At 43.3% G+C, this 20,935-nt stretch overlaps 1 protein-coding gene across 4 annotated transcripts in view; it reads right to left on the minus strand.

Moving 5' to 3' along the window:
• Positions 1–9,477: 9,477 nt before the first annotated feature.
• Positions 9,478–20,935, minus strand: part of GGA2 (golgi associated, gamma adaptin ear containing, ARF binding protein 2) — a 30,881-nt gene continuing 19,423 nt past the window's right edge. For 3 of the 4 annotated variants that reach the window (XM_004442700.3, XM_087417122.1, XM_087417123.1), the window contains exons 10-17: positions 19,692–19,817; positions 18,489–18,611; positions 18,173–18,201; positions 17,623–17,756; positions 15,753–15,910; positions 12,889–13,058; positions 11,799–11,909; positions 9,478–11,286 (exon numbers count right to left, since the gene is read on the minus strand). In XM_004442700.3, the coding sequence (XP_004442757.3) occupies positions 11,176–11,286; positions 11,799–11,909; positions 12,889–13,058; positions 15,753–15,910; positions 17,623–17,756; positions 18,173–18,201; positions 18,489–18,611; positions 19,692–19,817 (962 nt within the window). In that variant the 3' untranslated portion in view covers positions 9,478–11,175. The remainder of the gene's footprint in view (positions 11,287–11,798; positions 11,910–12,888; positions 13,059–15,752; positions 15,911–17,622; positions 17,757–18,172; positions 18,202–18,488; positions 18,612–19,691; positions 19,818–20,935) is intronic. The other variant, XM_087417124.1, reaches the window with a different exon arrangement.

Here is a 20,935-nt window from a genome sequence, read left to right on the forward strand (position 1 = left end):
AGATTAAAGCGAATGTAATTCTAATAAAATATGAAAATTTTGCTCCAATATAGCTCTATTCTCTTACCCGTTTTATCTTATATAAAACCAAAAATATGTTATAATTATTGCTTTATACAATCTTATGCCTTTTAAAGAAAAAATATATTTGAATCTTTTATATTAACCTACATGCTTATCATTTCTGATGCTTTTCCATTTCTTCTTGTGGATTCGAGTACCATTTGGTATCACTTCCTTGCTTCAGTAAAGCTCCATTCCATCCCCTCTCCTTTGTGCTATTGTTGTTGTATATATTATTTTGTTATAAACACAATAAAATTGTCTTTTAAATCAATTAAAAATTCTATTTATACTCTTTTATAATTACCTTCACCAGTACTTTTTATTTCTTCATGTAGATTTATCATTCAGCTGCTTCCAACCTGAAGAGCTTCCTTTAATACTTCTCATAAGACAGATCTGATAGCTTCAAATTATGTCTTTAGTTGGGAATGTCTTTATTGTCCCTTCATTTTTGAAGGACAGTTCAGCTGGATATAGAAGCCTTTTCATATTCAGATCATTGAATATGTCCTCCCACTGCCTTGTGGCCTCCAGTTTCCAAGGAGAAGTCAGCTGTTAACGTTACTATGAGCCTCTTTGTACATGAGTCATTTTCCTCTTGCAGCTTTCAAGATTTTATCTTTGGCTTTGGCTTTAAGTTTGGCTGTAATGTGAAGGGGTGTGTTTGTGTTTATCCTACTGGAAGTTCGTTGAGCTTTATGGATGTGTAGATTAATGTTTTTCAGCAAATTTGGGAAGTTTTCAGACATTTCTTTGAATAATTTTTCTGCTCCTTCCTCTCACTTGTCTTTGTGGGACTACCATTATGTGTATGTTGGTGTGTGTGTCTGGCCACCATACACCTGATGGTGTCTCACAGGTCTCTGTGGCTCTATTTTTCTTCTTTTTTCTCTCCGTTCTTCAAATTGGATAATTTCTATTGATCTATCTTCAAGTTAACTGACTTTTCTTCTGCCATCCCCAATCTGCTGTTGTGTGGCTCTAGTGAACTTATTTTAATTTATTGTACTTTTCAACTCGAGAATTTTTTCCATTTAGTTCTTTTTATACTGTCTTGCTATTGAGAATCACTGTTGTCATACTGTCCTATAATTCTTTAAACATGGTTTAATTTACTTCTTTGAACATATTCATAATAGCTACTTTGAAGGCTGTTCACTAAATCCATCATCTGTAAATAATCAGTTTCTATTTACTGCCTTTTTCCCTCCGTGTGGATCATTCTTTCCTGTTTCTTTGCATTTCTCATAATTTTTTGTTGAAAACCAGATATTTTAGTTAATAATTGTAGCAACTCTAGATTCTGAACCCCCTGAAGGTTGTTCCTGTTTTTGTTTGCTTGCTTGTTTAGTAGCTTGCCTAGGCTACATTTATGGAATCTTTCTCCTCTGTAGTGTGTAGCTACTAATGTCTATTATTTATTCTTTTTATTTTTATTTTAAAATCTGACTTCCTGTGTCTGCATAGCTTAGTGGCAGTTAACGATCAAACTAAAGTGGTGCTAAAAAGTTGGACCTTGTAAGGCTTCTGTCAACGGATCTGTGTGTGGGTAAGGGAGCACACTCAAAATTCAGGCCATTTTCAAGTCTGTCCCAGTTTTTCCATTCTACTGTGCCCTTTTGTGTCTCCCCAGCACATGAACGCGGCCTTGGTGTCAGCTAGGATTGTGTGGTTAGCTTGGGATCCCTCTGGTCCCTGGTGTACATGTGCATAGCCTCACCCAGGAATGTTTTCTCTAACGATGACCACAGCATCAAACTAGTAGAACTGTTGGCCCTCCCCTCTTGCCCACCACTGCAAATGTCACTTCTGCTAACATCATGACAAAGAAGTTACCAGTCCTACAGAGTTGGGGCAAGGGAGCGGCTGGGAGCAGCCCCAGGGAAGAACGACAGAGAGTGTAAATGTTCTTACCCACACCTCAGTGGCTTTTCAGGCATCAACACTTCTCCGATTGTCATCTACCTTTGTTTGATTTCCAGAGAAGTGAAATGGTCATTTTTGTCAAATTTGTCCATCCTTATAGCTGCTTTTGGAGAGAGGATTTGCCAGCCTCTTTACTGGGCCATAGACAAAAGTGCTGCCCCTGAGCCCATGCTTTTTGAGATGTGCCAAAAGTGAGTCACCCTTCCCTACACGGGCCTAATGCATGTCCAGGTCATGAAGACTGGCTTCATGTGGGACAGCTTTGCTTCCTACCACACTTGCCCACGAGGAACTCCTACGGACATGTAGAAATGGCTGTTGGGAGTGGAAGGAGAGGACATGGAAATATCTGGGACTGTCATACCAGCCCTAGTCTCAATATCTCTGGGGTTCTTGAAATTGGTTAATACATTTCCTTGCTACCCCACGTGTGTGCCAGCACATCACAACACGGACAAAACTGTAATGGCCACTGCCAGAGGTATAATATTGTTGTCTAGTAGGTGTGTCTGTCCCATGAGCAGAGCACAGGAACTCGACAAAAGGAAACAGCTGAAAACAGACAGGATTTGAGGAAAATGCCCAGTGACCAGAATCAAGGTGCAGCTGCACGTCTGGGTCATGGGCATAAACGAGGTTTGCTAGAAGGGACAGTGCCTTCCTCTTCAGAGCTACGATGTGTGGAAGCCCTCTCCATTTCTACTAGACAGACTCATAAGTCAGGGAAGAGTCCAGACTGGCTAGAGCATAGGGCCCATCCATGTGAAGGAATAGAGCACTAGACGCCTTATATGTTTACAGACTTGTACAGATTAACACCTGCTTCCTCTTACACTTCCATTTTAATCCTCACAGCTTGTGGAGTTACAGCAGGTATCATTTCTATTTTCAAAAAAGGAAACTGAGGTTCAGAAGAAACCAAGATTGGATGAGGTTATACTGTGGAGAACCTTGAATGCTAGGCAAATTGCTTTTACTTCATCCAAAAAGGTAGCAGAAATGATCAAAAGGTTGTGATTAGGGGAAGTTGCAGGGTCAGATTTGTACTGCAGGGAGATTTAGTAGAGAAGAAAGTTGAGGATAAAACTTTTAGTAAATGCCTATATTTGGAAGTTTAGAGGGAAAAAAAATGACCTGGAGAAGAACCAGAGGAATGTCAGAAAATCAAGGACAAGAAAGCACCAGGAGTGTGTGGCAGACACAGCTGGTTATCTCCCGATTTCTGTTCTCCCCAGTGGGTGCATAGCCTCTCAGAACAAACACATTTGCCAGCGTTCTTTAGCTAAGTGTGCCCATGTGACTAAGTTCTGGCTATGGGGATGTGAGCAGAACTTTCAAATGGGACTTCAAGGTGTTTCTTTTGGTTTTTTGTGAGGAAGATCAGCCCTGAGCTAACATCCGTGCTAATCCTCCTCTTTTTGCTGAGGAAGACCGGCTCTGAGATAACATCTATCGCCAATCCTCCTCCTTTTTTTCCCCCAAAGCCCCAGTACATAGTTGTCATAGTTGCACATTCTAGTTGCTGTATGTGGGACGCGGCCTCAGCATGGCCAGACAAGCGGTGCGTCAGTGCGCACCCAGGATCCGAACCCGGGCCGCCAGTAGCGGAGCGCGCGCACTTAACCGCTAAGCCACGGGGCCGGCCCCAAGGTGTTCTTAAAAGGACGGAGTATACCCTACTACTCCTCTTCTTTCCTGCTGGCTGGAATGTGGATGTGATGGCTAGAATCATAACTGCCATCTTTGAACCATGAAGTGTCCTTAGGAATGGGAGTCATTCCTGGCAGAGCATCAAGACTGAAGGCATCTAGGTGCCTGACACCATGGACTGCTTACCAGGCCTAGTCTCACTACCTCCAGGGTTCTTGAATTTGAGAGTTATGGATTGAATCATGTCCCCCACAAAAAAAGATATGAAGTCCTAACCCAGTCCCTCAGAATGTGACCTTATTTGGCACTGGCATCATTACAGACGTAACTAGTTAAGATGAGGTCACACCGAAGTAGGGTGGGCCCTTATTCCACCGTGATCAGTGTCCTTATAAGAAGATGGTCATGTGAAGACGCACAGGGAGACCACCACATGACAATGAAGGCAGAGATTGGAGTTACGCAGCTGTGAGCCAGAGAAGGCCCAAGATTGCTGCAAATCACAAGGATTCTCCTAGAGGTTTCACAGTGAGCATGCCCTAATTTCAGACTTCTAGCCTCCAGGACTGCCAGACAATAAATTTCTGTTTTAAGTTAACCAACTTGTGGTACTTTGTTACAGCAATCTCAGGAAACTAATATAAAAACATAAATATCTTGTTTAAGCCACTGTTACTTTGGGTTTTTTTCCCCTTCTTGCAGCTGATCCTAACCTTAACATAGAGGAATTGTCAGATTTTATCAAAAGCATCGACCTTTTTGCTGCCTCTGCAAATATTAGGTTATCAGTATCCTTAGCAAAATGTCATTGGTTTCCATGAGAACAGGAGAGGCTGTGAAATGAACAAAGTGATGAAATGGAAGTCACCACAGTTAAGGTGGTAAATAAAAAAAGGAGAAATCCTCAGAGGCAGTTTGAGAAGAAATAACAGCACCTACGATTATAGAGTATCTATTGTATCTGGTATTCTGTTGATCTCATTAAATCCTCACCAAAACCTATAAAGTTGATTTTTAACACTTTCACCATTTAAGAATATAAAAACAGAGGCCCAGAGTTAAGTGACTTGCCCAAGATGCTACAGGTAGCACAAAACTAGAACCTGAACCTGACTCCAAAGCCCCTCCTAGTTTCACTCCACCATGCCGGGCTGCCAGGACAAGGCAGGAGGCAGGGGAGGGTCACTGGGGAAGACACAAGCATGCTTGGGCCCACGGGAATGGAGCCATGGGAGGCAGAGGCTGGAGATACACGGGAACTATGAGGAAATTCTGTGCCAGAGCTTCGGTACAGAGCACTTTCAACATATAAATGATTGACGGATACCATCTGCTGTCAGGAGAGGAGAGCAGGGGCTATTCTTTTGTTCTATTAAGCAGTTCATACTGATAATGGCATTTTCTCCAAGCTATCTATATTGTTACATGAAAAAAAATCAAAGCACAGAACAGTTCATTTGCTTGCACATGCTGAGTATCTCCAAGGATAGATGAGGAACTGGTACACTGTCTCGTAGAGGGTAATTGAGTGGGTGGGAAGAACTTCCACCTTTTTGTATTTTAATTTTGGAAAACATTGAGCATAAACATAAAAGCTTTTTCAGCTTAGAATTTTTAGAATGCAGATAAAATTTAAAGAAAACTCATCTGCAATTCTATGACCCAAAGATTACCACTGTTATATATGCATATAAATATCTAGGTCATATGGAGTCATATGAAAATATAAAAGCATGGTTTTTTCATTTGGCAATAGCTTGAGGGCAGCTTTCTTCCCCAATAGACTGCCATAGTATCTTATGGTAGACAGCAATTTACTACTATAACATCCAGTCTTTTTTTCCTTAGTAGCCAAAACCCAATTTCATATCGTGTGGCATTGTATGAAATATGACAATTTCTCAGCCTTCTCTGTACCTAGCTGTGGCCATGTTACTAAACAGCCAGTAAGGTGTGAATGCAAACAGCACGTGAAACTTCCAGGAAACCTTAAGAATGTTGGCAGTTTTCCTTTATTTCTTCATCCTCTTCCTTCCTATAGCTTAGAATGTTAGCAGCCAAATCCATCATCCTGTAACATGACATTAAGGAGCATATCCTGGGTGGTGATTTAGAGCTAGTTGGAGCCAGGTGCCTAATGACTTCTTGATGCTTATACCAGAAATGGTTCTGGAATATTTCTGGCCTTCTTTACTTTTTTTTTTGGTGAGGAAGATTGGCCCTGAGCTAACATCTGTTGCCAGCCTTCCACTTTTTTTGCTTAAGATTAGCCCTGAGCTAACATCTTTCATAATCTTCCTCTATTTTGTATGTGGGTCGCTGCCACAGCATGGCTGACAAGTGGTGTAGGTCCACGCCCGGAATCCGAACCCATGAACCCCAGGCCACCGAAGCGCAGCACACCAAACTTAATCACTATGCCACGCCCTTCTGGCCTTCTTTTAAATGAGAAAATAAACCTTTGTATTTAGGCCACTGTAGTATTTCCTTATTAAACATAATACCGGTCATTTGATTTTATTAGGAATAAACAGTGAGATATAAAATGCCTTTTCTACATCTACTGAGATGATCAAATAGTTCATTTGAGTTATTAGTGTGGTTAATTGCGTTCCCAGAAAATGCTTTTTACAGTGTATTCTTTCAAATGCCACTGGCTTCAAAGCTAATATCTTGCCTATGCATTCAAAAACAATAATAAACTAAAAGTTATGTTTCAGATTTTGGTGTCAGGGTTATGAATTAGAATGTATAGCTTTGTTTACAAAATTAACTGAGTAAATGTTTTATAGGAAGTGTATTCATTCTTAGTTTCTAAGTGTTCTGTTACGGATTTCTGCTTTTGGCTAGAATTTTTGGTTAGTGACTAGATTTAGGAGTATAGTTTCTAATTACTCTAATTTTTTGTTATCCTGACATTTACTGTGTCTCAGAATTAACTTGAACCTCACCAAAATTTTAAATATTTGCTTTCATTTATCTTATGAGGTAAACTTTAAACAGTTATAGGCAAGTCAAGTCTGTTCATGTACTGGAAGCCAGGTGAACATAACTATAACTAAAGTTTACTTAGAACAGACTCATATTTCATTTACTATTTTCTGTAACTATGAAATATGAGTCTTACCTAACTGCCATGCAGTACTGTAGTCAGTTTACATATGTTAACTCATTTACTTCTCAAAACAATCCTATTACCCATGGGGAGGAGGCCAAAAAGGATAAGTTACCTGCCCTAGGTCACATGGCGACTTAGAGGCAGTAGTGACACTCAAGAATAGAGCTACAACTAAGGTTGACTTGGTAATTTCAAACTGTTAGGGCTTCAGAAGACCTCACTTTAAAAGCCTATGTATCTGGGCCTGTAACACTGCAGTACGTTTTTTCAATTTCAACTTTTAAAATGATAGTATTACCTCTAGGAGTGGGATGAAGTATTCAAGAATAAAAGTCAAAAGAGCAGAATGTTTACACTTTTTAAAACGCAAGCTTTCTCAGAACGAACATGGTATAATTGGGAATCCATTGGACGACAGGAACAAAAAGCCCAGATTTTTTCATTCCAGCTGACATTAAATGTGAGATGAGAACTCCAGAACTTAGGTGCCTTAAGTATATAATGAAAGGCTTGGCTCATCTTATCTAAGGATACTTCCTGTTTTTTCCTACTTCGCCCCACCTCTTTCCAGATGAAAAATGCCAGGCTGTACCTTCTTTAAAAAAAAACAACAAAAAAACCCATAGCTAGCATTCCATACTGTTTTCTTAGTTCAAAAACAAAAACAAAAAAGCACGAAGCGGATAGAATTTTGGGGCTGGGTAAGCACTTTCTATATTGGATATATTTAAAGAATTTGTGACTTGTAAACACTGCAGTAGTCAAGCACTATGTGTATTTTAGAAAGTTTTTTTTTTTTGGTGTTGGTTAGATAAGATGCTAAGAAATCCAATTTTATTATTTTATTTTTTGTGAGGAAGATCAGCCCAAAGCTAACATCTGATGCCAATCCTCCCCTTTTTGCCGAGGAAGATTGGCCCTGGGCTAACATCCGTGCCCATCTTCCTCTGCTGTATATGGGACGCTGCCACAGCACGGCTTGACATGTGGTGCGTCGGTGCGCGCCCGGGATCGGAACCTGAACCTGCGTGCAAACCCTCGGGCCGCCAAAGCAGAGTGCGCGCACTTAACTGCTATGCCACCGGGCCGGCCCCACTATTTGTATTTTAGAATATCGCCTTGGCTTTCTATCTTTAATGTTTGGTCTCTCAATTTACACTGTTTCATTTTCGTGTCAGTATTATTCATTTTCTTTTGGTCATTAATTCAGTTATCCTGTTTTCAACATTTACTACCTCCATAGCCCATTTACACTCAAAGAATGGCTCACAGACAGATACAGCAGCATTTTGGCCTAGTCTTCAATTCACTGAAGAGGTGAAGGGAGAGGCATTAACAGCAGGTGTAGTCAAAGGGCTATGAAAAAACATGCATTATCAAAACATGAAAGGACCTTCTTGTGGCTGTGGCCAAGTGTGCTCTACTCTTGGCAGATGATGCCAGAGGGTGGGGAGCAGTTACAGAAGGGCACTGAATGCCAGTGTAAGCAACTTGAATTGGACCGCACAGGCTTGTAGGGCATTAGGAAGCCATTCTGAATTTTTCAGCAGGGGATCAAGTCCTGCTTGATCACACCAAGGGAAAGATGTCACACTAAAAACTGATTTAGAAATCAGTTAGATCAGACAAAAGTAGTGAGCCGATATAGGTGAAGCAGGAATCAAGAATCTATGAAGGCTCAGATAGGTGCTTTCAAATAAAGAAAATGTAGGGGGAAGGAAGGGGAGGAGGCTGGGTTCCATTCTAAGCATTTGGAGTCTTCCACAGTGGAATGTTCAGATAGAGATATCCACTGACGGCCTGAAATATGGATATGATGTCAGCAAGGAGGTGGAAGCCTGAGACAGAGGTCTAGGACCCATCTAGTGGTCTAGTGGTTAACTGCCCAGATGTGCTCAGACAAGTCTAAAGGACTAAACCCTGGGGAACACCACACTTAAGGGACAGAGGAAGAATAGTCACAGAGGTAGGTCAAGAAAGAGGGGTAGCAGGATCCAGGAAGAGGAGTTCAGGATAGGGGAAAATACTGATCATCAGCGTCAGATCTCCACCAGAGATATGATGGCTTTCTCTCTCTTTACTAGGATGGAAGATCCATGAGGGCAGGGACTTTGTCTCTGCTGTATCCACAGTGCTCACAACAGTGCCTGGCTCAAAGCAGCTGGTCAACAACTACTTTCTTTTTTTGCTGAGGAAGACCGGCTCTGAGCTACCATCTATTGCCAATCCTCCTCCTTTTTTTCCCCCAAAGCCCCAGTGGATAGTTGTATGTCATAGTTGCACATCCTTCTAGTTGCTGTATGTGGGACGCAGCCTCAGCATGGTCGGACAAGCGGTGCGTCAGTGCACGCCCAGGATCCGAACCCAGGCTGCCAGTAGCAGAGCCCACGCACTTAACTGCTAAGCCACGGGGCCAGCCCAACAACTACTTGTTGAGTGAATGAAAGGATAGGGGCTGGGCCTTAAGGGGTCACTGAACCTGATAATTAGAAAGCATGGATAACATAAACCAGGGTCACTCTTGGGACACACACCCCTTCTCCCCTTATCCTGTCCAACTCCATCTAACCAGAGCACCACCCGGAGTCTGTCTCCCACACAGAAGAATGTTCAGACACACACGAGTTCACCTTTAACTATGGGATAAAAGTCTTTTCATGTGTAAGTCCCATTCACCTGTTTTGATGGAAGTTCTTCATAGGCAGACATAGTCAGTATGATGGGTACCTCGTAAAGACTTTATGAAGTAGCCAGAGCCTATAAGAGCTATACAGAACACAAACATAAAAGTAATTTTAGATGAAAATGAATCTTATGTGAGTTATGCCAAATGAAGAAATCACCCCATCGTTTATCTGTTTTATGAGTTTTCACATTTGCTTAAAAATGAGCATAGCTTGATGATCTTTTTCAGTTCCCATCTCCACCAATCAGTGTTGGTGGATTTCCAACTATACGTAGAAATTGAAAGATCAGACTGTAAAGTACCAGATTTTGGGATCAAGAGCCCCAAACAGCCTTGCAGTTTCTGAGGTAGAGTTCTGCCCAGACAGGTGAGCTGATTTCCAAGTCCTTCCTTAGGCCACCTCAGCCAGGCTCGGCATCCTTCTCCAACCGACCAGGCCAAGCAGAACTTGTAAACATGCACCAAGTACCTCGCACACAGTAGGTGCTAAGTATTCACTGATTACAAACCTGCATTTTCCCTTCAAACCATAAATGTCACAGAAATCCACCTCTTTTCCAGCTGTGTTCAGATCCTCCAGGCTTCTCTCTTCACTGAGGCAGTTCTTAAGGTTCCACATCCTTCATGAAGGCTTCCTTCCTTCCTCAATAGATGACAGTTCCCTTTAGGCCTGTCATCTCTAAATGCAATGGGCTTTGCATCTCCTACTTACTCAAAACTCCACAAAGTATATTTGCTACATGGGTATTTATTCAATCACTTTCTATATTTAGTCACCACTTAAATCGTTGCTAAGCTCTTCTCATATCTCTTTGCATCACAGTTCTTCATCTTGGATTGTGAAGTCAACAGGCAAGGGAGAACCTGTTAGTTATGATTTACAATGACTGGCACGGTGTCACAATCAAAGAACTCTGAGTAAACGATTGTGGAGAAAGAGAATGAGGATGGGGATGAGGGTCCTGAGTGAGGCCCAGACAGGCTGCCCAACCCATGGAACCTGAGGCCTGAGTAAGGCCTGGGATCTGCCTTCCCTCTGCCCTGGAGGGTCCATCTATGGGTGATTCTAAGGCACAGTGGTGAAGGACATGATTGGCCCACCAAGTGTGGTCCTCTGGTCTAGCGGCAGCCCCTCACCTGGAAAACAGTGCAACAAGCATTCCATTTAAAAGATCTTCCCGAACACATGCAAGCAGCATTCTCTAATGGAAATGGAGACAAGGTCTTTCTTGGAAGAGAGTGCCCCAGAAGACATTCTCTGCCCCAAGACCAACCAGGTCCCTTTTAAGGTCCCTGAGAACAGCAGCCTGGGAGCAACCAAGACTTTCAAAGGCTGGCAAGGCACAGAGTGGATGAATGAAAAGATAACAATACGTGGGGAAAAAAAAAAAAAAAAACAACTTTGGCTTATAAAACCAACCTGAGGCAGGGACATCAGTGTCCACCAACATGCAGAAACAGATATGATTGTAGCAGATGTCATCAGAAATGCTTTAGCATTTCCCACACTGCCCACCTCCCAAGCCCTGCTCTACCCTCCCTTCAACCCCCCGCAACACACACACACACACACAAACAGTATCTGCAGAATAAGTCAGAGGTTGGCATCCAGAGTCTGATGTCAGGATAAACTCTTGGCACTCGCGCTAAGTCACCGTGATTAGTTCTATCTAGAGAGCAAAAGTAACACTGGCCTAAGCTTGAATGGCAGGGTCTGTCTTGTGAAAAGTTAGGCTGCACCCAAGACTGCTAGGTCTGGAAAGTCTTTCACTTCTCCTACTTCGCTGAAAGGCTGTCCGCCCTGGTTGAATGTCAGCTTATACCGTAACCGGATGGGCTCCTGGGCAAAGACATAAGATGTTAAATTAGTGGGGAGCAACTCAGAGACCACGCCAGAGTAAAAGCCCTTACCCACCCAGTAGTCACCAAGGAACAGTATGTTAACTCCACCCAAGTGAGGGCGTCAAACAACTCTAAGACAGGGACACCCTGGCCTGGACCCTTTAGGACAAACACAGGCAGACATCCTGGGAGTCCTGCCACACCTGCAGTCCTGAGGTGGTCATACCTAGACCAGCTACGGCAGACAGACAGGCCTCACCCTTTCAGAGGACTCTATGGTATTAGGGAGCGTTTGTGTCATTCCCTTGGTTCCCAGCTATGACAATCCAGTCACAGATCTTTCAATAAGCCCCGAAGGAAAACAGACTCTAGCCAGGGCTAGTCCACCACCTCTCCCAACCAACCAGAGACTTTAGAGCAAGACCTCAATCTACCTCTCTCCACCTCCAAAGTTGCCTCCCTCGAGTTCAGAGGCCCCATTTCCCTGTTCCCAAAGATACCAGAACATACTTTGTGTGGATTGTCGAGCAGCAGCATCTGAGAGATCACAGCTGGAGGCATCAAAGGACTGAATGCAGGAAGCTTGGAGCTGGATGCCGGCTGCAGTTTCACTCGCATTGACTATCGGGGGGAAAAATTCAACATGTAACTCATTCCTAATAAACTACAGCTTCCATGAGGGAAATCAGGTGAACAGGTAGATCAGGTGACCTCTATCCCACTGATTGATGAAAAGATCCAAAAGACCTTTCCTTCCATACACAGACTGTACCTGAAGTTGTGTGGCCAATGGTTGGCTTCTGAGAGGCAGCATGAAGAGCCAGGGCACATCCTGGGTTGAATTCTAACTCTGCCTCATACTAGCTCGGTGATCTTGGGCAAAATATGTAACATTCCTAAGCCTTGGACGGATTCATAAAATAGAGGTAGTAATATGACATGCCCCCCAAGATTACCAGGAGGATTAGAAAATTCATATCTTTATTTTTGTCTGCCTTGAATCTTTCCTTTCAGGAAACAAGCCCCTTCCCTGTTTCTTGTGATTCTGGTATGGCTGTTAATCAGTGGGGCCCCTAATTCCCTTGAAAATGGGTGAACATAATACCCAAATTAGCCAGAGCACCTCACATCCCTGAACACGAGTTATTGGTCCAGAGTATGCAAGTAACACCAACAAGGCCAATCCTAGCCCTGTCTTGGGTAACCAGTGTGCATGCCTCATGCCAGGTACGAGTTCCTTTCTGAGATAAAAAGGGTTAAGGACCACATAACTCTGGAGCTGCTGGTAGTCACCTTCCTGCTCTGTGCAGAGTGTGTGTCAGAGAAGAGGCTCCAAAGAGGAAAAGTAAAGTCAAGTTTGGAAAGATATTCTTAAGGAATCATGTAAGAACCTGCCTGGATCCAGCCATATCTGAAGTCAGACCTTCAGGAATCCCAGTTAAACGAGCCAATACAATTCTCATTTTATCTTAAACTACTGTGAGTGAAGATTCTGTCCCTTCCACCTAACTAATAGATAATGTCCCAGCAAAGGACCTGGTGCTCAAAAATGACAGCCTTTATCGAAAAATTCAAAGGAGCTGGCGGGCAGATGACTCACCTTTGGCACAGCCACTTGGAACATGATGTCCCAGACAGGCTGGGTGGCAGTGCTCATCATGGTCAACAGCAACACCTGCACCTCTGGGTGGCCAGGGGCCCCGGTCTGGGAAAAGTGGAGCAGAATTCGGAATCCATTCCGGTCATACACGATAACAGGAGGCAGGCTGCCTGGCAAAGAAGGACCCAACCAAAAGGGTTAGTGCTACTACAAACTCCGCCAACAGCCAAGCCTGAAAAGAGATGTGCACCTTATCACCAAATGCTGTTGCTTCCCCAGTCAGAACAGCTCGTGGACTTGACCCTCCACACCACCATTAGTCCAAGTCCAAGTCCTCATTACCTCTGGCTGGACTCCTACGACCCTCCAAACTGAACTTTCCCCACCAGCCAACCATCTTAGGCATATTACCTTTTTTTTTTTTTTTAAAAATACCATTTTTTTGAGAGAGAGATGATTACAATTAAAACAATGTATGAATACTACAGAAAATACAGGATATCATAAAGAATGAAATAAAAAACATGCTTAATTCTACCCAGAAATAAGCACTGCTAACATTTGAGCTTATTTCCTCTGGTCTCTTTTGTATGACCACATACACACACACCTCTTATATTTAATTTTGCAAAAGTATAAGGACACTAGATCTCTTCAAATTAATAGGTTTAATGACATTCCAATGGAAATCTTAAAAGGATTGTTTTTTTTTTTTTATAATTTTATTTATTTATTTTTTCCCCCAAAGCCCAAGTAGATAGTTGTATGTCATAGCTGCACATCTTTCTAGTTGCTGTATGTGGGACGCGGCCTCAGCATGGCCGGAGAAGCGGTGCGTGGGTGCACGCCCAGGATCCGAACCTGGGCCGCCAGCAGCAGAGCGCGCGCACTTAACCACTAAGCCACGGGGCCAGCCCAAAAGGATTGTTTTAATTTAGCTATTCTAAAGTTAATTTGGGGAAAAAATACATGAGACTGACCATTAAAAAAGAGGGAGGTAACATTACTTGCATTAACAAATACTCGAATATGTACAAAATTGCAATTCAAGCCAAGTGATATAAAACAGAGCATGCAGTACAGACCCAAATACGAGAATTTAACATGTTAGGAACGTATACTTCAAAATCAGCAGCTGATTCAATAAATGGCACACAACTTGCTAACCACCTGGAAAAAATTTAATGAAGATCTTTATCTCATGCCAAACATCACTTATCAAAATGCACATAAAAAAATAGAGTTTAACAATGAAACTTTCAAAGTTTTAAAAGACTGAAAATACCCTTGAGGTATGGTGGTGACGATATGGGGAAAGAGGAAACCCTTCTGGAAGGGAACTTGATAATGCAGATCAAAATTCTAAATGTCTACGCCCAGCATTTCCACTGTTAAGAATATATCCTAATAAAATAATCAGGAAAGTTTTAAAAAAAAAATGGGTTTCCAGAGAGTTCACTGTAGCACTGTTTTCAACAAGCAAAAAACTAGAAACAAATTATCCTTCAGAAAGGAACTGAATAAATTACAGTACATCTATTTAGTGGTATAATGTACGGATTCATTAAAAAAAATCAAGGTTTTGAAGAACAATTAAGGGCATGAAAAAATGCTATGGCTTATAGTCAATAAGGCAGGATATAAAACAGTCTATATTTACAATGGTGCCAATTTATTAAAAAACCTACATACGTGTATGACAAGAAAATACATTAAGACTAACAGAACTTCCATCTCTGGGTGGCGATGGTAAAAATGATTTTTATTTTCTGCTCTATTCTTCTCTAATAAAACTTCTACACTGAACATTTATTTGCTTTTAATCTTTTTTACTTTGTTTTGTAATAATTTCAGATTTATAAAAAGTTACAAAACTAACACGAAGAATTCCCATAGACCCTTCACCCAGCTTCCTCAAATGTTAACATTTTACATAACCACAGCATAATTATTGAAACCAGGAAATTAACATTGAACATGTATTATTTTAAAATCAAAAATTAATAAAGTATACAAAGGGCTCCTACTGCTTACTGACTGTTTAAATTCCTCTGCCTGTTTCCCTGGCCCTTTGCAATGAGGCCTCACCACACCGAGCCATAGAGAAAAGGCCCAGGCCCTAGATCTAAAGACCCCCGTTGCTTCCTGCTCACACACTAGTGTGTTGACCGCGAGCAGTCACCTTACTTAGCTGGGCCTTCCGTTTCCTTTCCTTTGTAACGGAGGTAATATCTACTTTCCTGATTTAATGAGGATCCCCACAGGAAGAGAATCACCAGCCAAATTCTTCCTTTCTTTCTAATTCCACCTCTTCTGAGTTACTGCAGGCCACACTGAATATTCCCTTCTTGAATTCCAAATGAATGAACATCATGTCTGTAAGTATATTCAAGCCTAATTAAATTCTGCCTGTCAATATCCTTCACAGTGTCAACCCCAAGACAGAGAAAACTTTAAGAAAAATACTAGCAGGGCCGGCCCAGTGGCGCGAGCGGTTAAGTGCGCGCACTCCACTGCGGTGGCCCGGGGTTCACCGGTTTGGATCCCGGGCGCGCACCGATGCACCGCTTGTCAAGCCATGCTGTGGCGGCGTCCCATATAAAGTAGAGGAAGATGGGCCAGTCTTCCTCAGCAAAAAAGAGGAGGATTGGCATTGGATGTTAGCTCAGGGCTGGTCCTCCTCACAAAAAAAGAAAAGAAAAATATTAGCTAAGAGACCATAAAGCCACCTCCCTATCCTCTGCCCCCAGGCAAAATCTCCACTACTCATCTTCCCCAGTTTAAGAGCCACTCCTACCAATCCAGAGTGGATAAAACTGGGCATCTAATAGAGAGAAAGAAGAAAAGGGTGAAACTGTACTTACTGGGCTTAACAGACTCTAAAGGGACAAACACTTGAGCCAGAGGTGTATTCTGGGAAGATGGGGAAGAAGCCAATGGGCCAGCCTCCCAGGACCAACCTGGAGAGGACTTAGTACCTGGTGGCACTTCCTTAGGAATACTTTTCTGTGGAATATAATTCCTGCAAAGAAATAAAAAACATTAAGACTAGTAAAAATTATAGAGAATTCCAGGAATCTGATTAGGCTTTCTGAAGAACAAGGAAGGGGAAAAAAAAGAAAGATATGTATGTGCCTGTGTATGTGTGTGTATTTTAGAGGTATATGACTTTAGACAAGTATCCTAATCTATGCCTAAATTTTCTCATCTGTAAAATGGGAATAATCTAGTATCTACCTCGTAGGGTTGTTATAAGAATTAAATGAGAAAACGTATGAAAAGCATTTAGCACATAATGAGTGTGCACATAATAAGGACCCAAAAAACTAGAGCTATCATTACTAAGGTAACGTCATAGTTGTCAGGCAGTATCTGACAAGGAGTAGCTCGGTCAGGCTAAGTTTCCCACACGTGATCACCAGAGTGATGTAAGCTAGGAAGACGACAACACAAATTACACTGACCCCTTCATTGGTACTTCTTTATGATTTTGTCCATTTGAAATACAAACTGAAAACATTTTTGGAAAACTAAAGTCCAGACAGAAGTAACCCACCAAAATTAGAATGATTACTGGCCCCCTGTCAAGTGGCTAGAAAGAGTACCCGCTCTGAGTGCAAACAGGAAGGACCTCCCAGCACATCTCTCTTTCCACCAGAGCCCTGCGGTCTCTACTAGGGACACTGGCCCTCTCAGGCTGTTTGGGGGAAGGCAGACTGCTCCAACCTTTCCAGAGGCAAAGGGACAGGATCTATGAAAATGTATTTATATTCATACATTAAAGTACTTCTACTGTTAGGAATCTGTAATATAAAAACACTCCCCCAGGTGCAGCCAAACTGGAGGCTATGTAAATATCCAAAAGAGGGAAACGATTAAATCTATGTATATTCTATGTATATGAATTACACAACTATTAGAAAGAATGAGGCAAATTTCTGTAAACTGATAGGAGAATGTGTCAAAGATACAACGTGATATAAAAAACCACACTGGAGTTTGTAAATTATGATCTGTTTGTGTAAAAATAAGCCACAACAACACATTACTACATGTATAGAAAGAAAGCGGAGCAGGCCCGGTGGCGTAGTGGTTAAGTGCGCACGCTCCACTGCGGCGGCCCAAGGGTTCGCAGGCCCAGAATCCCGGGGGCACACCGAGGCACCGCTTGTCAAGCCATGCTGTGGCGGCGTCCCATATAAAGTAGAGGAAGATGGGCACAGATGTTAGCCCAGGGCCAGTCTTCCTCAGCAAAAAGAGGAGGATTGGCAACAGATGTTAGCTCAGGGCTGATCTTCCTCACAAAAAAAAAAAAAAAAGAAAAAAAGCAAAGAAGGAACATTCAACATTGTCTTTAGGGAGTGATATTTGGGACTTTTCAAATATCTTACCTATTTCACTAGTGATCAAATTTTGCTTAACTTCAAATTACACTGTAATCAGGAAAAAAGCAACCTATAAACACCAAAAATATCATCATCTACTGCTGCCGCTCCTTAAACAAACCCCTTTTCAGAAGTCAAAGCGTGTCTTTTGCTGACTTAGGATGGGGAGGAAAAGGAGACGAAGGGAAGCACACATTGAATGTGCGGTGGAGAGGAAGAAGTCCCTCCAGGGAGGGAGGTCTCTGGCCATCTTAGTGAGTCATCCTGGGCCCTTCTGCCTGGCCCTGGGCAGTGAGCCTCAATGGCACACAGGAGCCACCCTCCTATTTCCCCTGCCCACCAGACTCACAGAGGGCCCGGAGATGGCTGTGAGGAGAGGAGATCCAACAAGCTCCTCTCTGCAGAAGGGGTCTGAACACCACCACCTGGCAGTGTGTTGGCGGCAGGACTCCTCTTTTCCTTACAGCAATTCTGACCAGCAACCTGTCAAATCAGGAATGGCTACAATAAGGCCAGGGTATGAATGACCATGAGCCATGAAGACACCATGCCATAGCTCTCCTGACCCCACCAAAGCCACTGCAGCCCAGGCTCACTACATTTCCTGGGGCGGGAGGGGAAAAAGGGCAAGAGAATATGATTCCTGAGCAGCCCTTCAGTGAGCAGGAGCCTGGATATCACTGAAGAGGGTAAGGACAGAAGGAGAGGAAAAAGACTTCTTCCTCTGAGGGCTCAAGACAGTACAGGTGAGGAAGAGGCTTTAGACCCCCAAGTCCACAAGTGCCACCAGGCTACGCTGTAGTCCTTCTCCACTCCCCTCTCCAGCAGCGCTGCCCCCATGACAGTAGATTAGAGGGACCTCCCCTCCCTTCTCAGGCCCCCGGGAAGAGCTTCCTCACCTTGGTGGTAATTGGAACATCACTGATTCCTGTAAGGAAGGAACAGAGTGAGATGCACACCTGATACGAGCTGGAGATTAACACCATGCCCGCCCCTTCTAGAAGATTTAGAAAGCCTAGACAAAGTAAATTACTCAGAGTCATTCAACTCAGCCATGGCAAACCTGAGACTAAGTGCGAAGAGGACCTCTGAACTTCCCAGTATACCTAGTGCCCTCTAAAAACAGGCAGATTCTCCCCAAGGAAACCAGCTTCCTCACTGTCCCTGGGAGTCAGGACCATTCTGTGCCTGCTCCCCCTAAACACCCACCCTCACCTAAGGCTGCCAGATCCTGATGAAGCAAAGATGGTGCCGCAGCCCCAGCCTGCTCAGATCCACTGTCCAACTCCAAGTCAATCAGGGGGCAGTTCTTCACACAGCCTGCTGGATTCTGAAAGACTAGGAAACAGGAAAATAAGTCAGACAGAACGAGAGCAAAGTCTCCACTTAAAGCCTGTCAGCTTTCCTCAGGCCTTCTCCCAAAAGACATGGCATCACCCCGGCCCCAACACCTCCAGAAGAACCTTCCACCTCAGCTTGATGTACAGCCTGAGCTGGCATCTAGAATATGGGTTGCCAGAGGACTGTCTTCCCACCCAGCAATCAGAGTCCTCCTCTAAAGGTCCATTTGACCTGGAAAGTAGCAGAGCTGACTTCTCCAGCTCAGAGGCCTTTTGAGGTTTCTGACCGTAGTTAATCAGAATCACCTGGAGTGCTTGTAAAAATGCAGATCCCCAGGCCTAACTCCAAACAGTCTTGATTCATAAAGTCCAAGCCAGGGACCTAAGAATCCGCATTTTAACTAGTAATCCAGATGATTGTGATGCAACTAGCCTGGCACTTGGAAGCACTGAAGAAAGGAAGTCTCTAGCTTCCTTAAGCACTCATGAGAAAGGGAATCCAAACCTGGGTACAAAATAGCTGTCTGCTTCTGTCTATAGCCAAAACTAGGGTCCAGCTTGGCAGTCAATTCACAAGGGCATATGTGGCAGAGGCTGCCTATAAAAAACTAGTTCTCATAGGAAACGGAAAAGAGGCAAATTCTCTCATTTCTACACCGTAACCCAGAATATTCTGAGGATCCATTTCTTTTTTTGTGTGTGTGTGTGAGGAAGATCAGCCCTGAGCTAACATCCATGCCAATCCTCTTCTTTTTTGCTGAGGAAGACCGGCCCTGAGCTAACATCTATTGCCAATCCTCCTCCTTTTTTTTTTTCCCCTTTTTCTCCCCAAAGCTCCAGTAGATAGTTGTATGTCATAGTTGCTCATCCTCCTAGTTGCTGTACGTGAGATGCCACCTCAGCATGGCTGGACAAGCAGTGCGTCAGCGCAAGCCCGGATCCGAACCCGGGCCACCAGCAGCAGAGTGTGCGCACCCAACAGCTAAGCCACGGGGCTGGCCCTTGTGAGGATCCATTTCTTTTCTGGGATTTGCAGGCTTCCCCAAGGCAGAGGACAGGGAGAGGCTCTTGCACATACCTCTGGAGACAGGTATGTCTCCCACTGAGCTGGTTACTGTGTTCCCAAACATGACACGGCCCTCCATCACCTGTTTGTACAGCAGAACTCCCTGGGTAAGGAGGTCATTTGCCTGGAGAATCTCCGCTGAAGAATGAGAGAAAAACCAGAACCCACTGGTTTAGCTACCAACAATCTCAGTCTTGAAGCCATTCCACAAAGCAGCTGTCACATGGCTCTACCAGGTTTAGTACCTCCAAGCCTCCTCCCCCAGATCATGTGATCAGGCCCCTTCAGACCTGGTCACTCAATCCTTGAACCCCGACACTTCTAGTTCTCAAGGTGTAGGAGGAACCAAATTCTCTCACCTTCTATGTATTGTTCAACATGATGGCCAACACTTGAAATATGGCTCTTTCAACAGAAGGAGTAAAACCTAATTTTAATTAATTTAAAATTAAAACTGGGGCCGGCCCGGTGGCACTAGCAGTTAAATGCACGCACTCCCCTGCGGCGGCCGGGGGTTCGCCGGTTCGGATCCCGGGCGTGCACCGACACACCGCTTGTCAAGCCATGCTGTGGCGGCGTCCCACATAAAGTGGAGGAAGATGGGCATGGATGTCAGCCCAGGGCCAGTCTTCCTCAGCAAAAAAAAGAGGAGGATTGGCAGATGTTAGCTCAGGGCTGATCTTCCTCACATACAAAAAAATAATAATAAAATTAAAAAAAAAAATAAAATTAAAACTGAAAGCTGTTTTGTCAATGTGGATGTGACTATTAAAAGAATTTTTTGGTACTTTATTCAGTTATTGGAAAGCTTTTGTGTACAGAACAAATTGGTATATGAATCTACTTTTTTCACCTATAAATTTTATAAAATCTAAACACAGATCAAACATTCCTGATGAAAATTCGGCATCCAAATTGAAATGTCCTGTAAGTATAAAATATGCACTGGATTTCAAAAACTCCACGAGCATCTCAGGGTCTGGTTAGCCTGCAAAAAAAAAATCTCTCCCGAGAGAGAGAAAGACTAGCAACAGGGCTAGGGGCTACATATAACAGTGCAGGCCAAGGTGCTGGGTGACTTCAAGGGTGACCACTCCATTTCCTGCCAATTTTTTAACTTAGGATGGAGGCTGCAAACTGACAACACGGGGGTGAACTGACCCGGCAAAGTGTTTTATTTGGCATGTGCAAGTTGCTTAAACATTTAAATTTGATTACCTTTGACCTCATTGCAACCAGACAAAATAACGCATTTA

This window comes from Ceratotherium simum, chromosome 26, assembly GCF_057802395.1.
Source record: "Ceratotherium simum simum isolate JZ-2026a chromosome 26, ASM5780239v1, whole genome shotgun sequence".
NCBI lineage: Eukaryota > Metazoa > Chordata > Mammalia > Perissodactyla > Rhinocerotidae > Ceratotherium > Ceratotherium simum.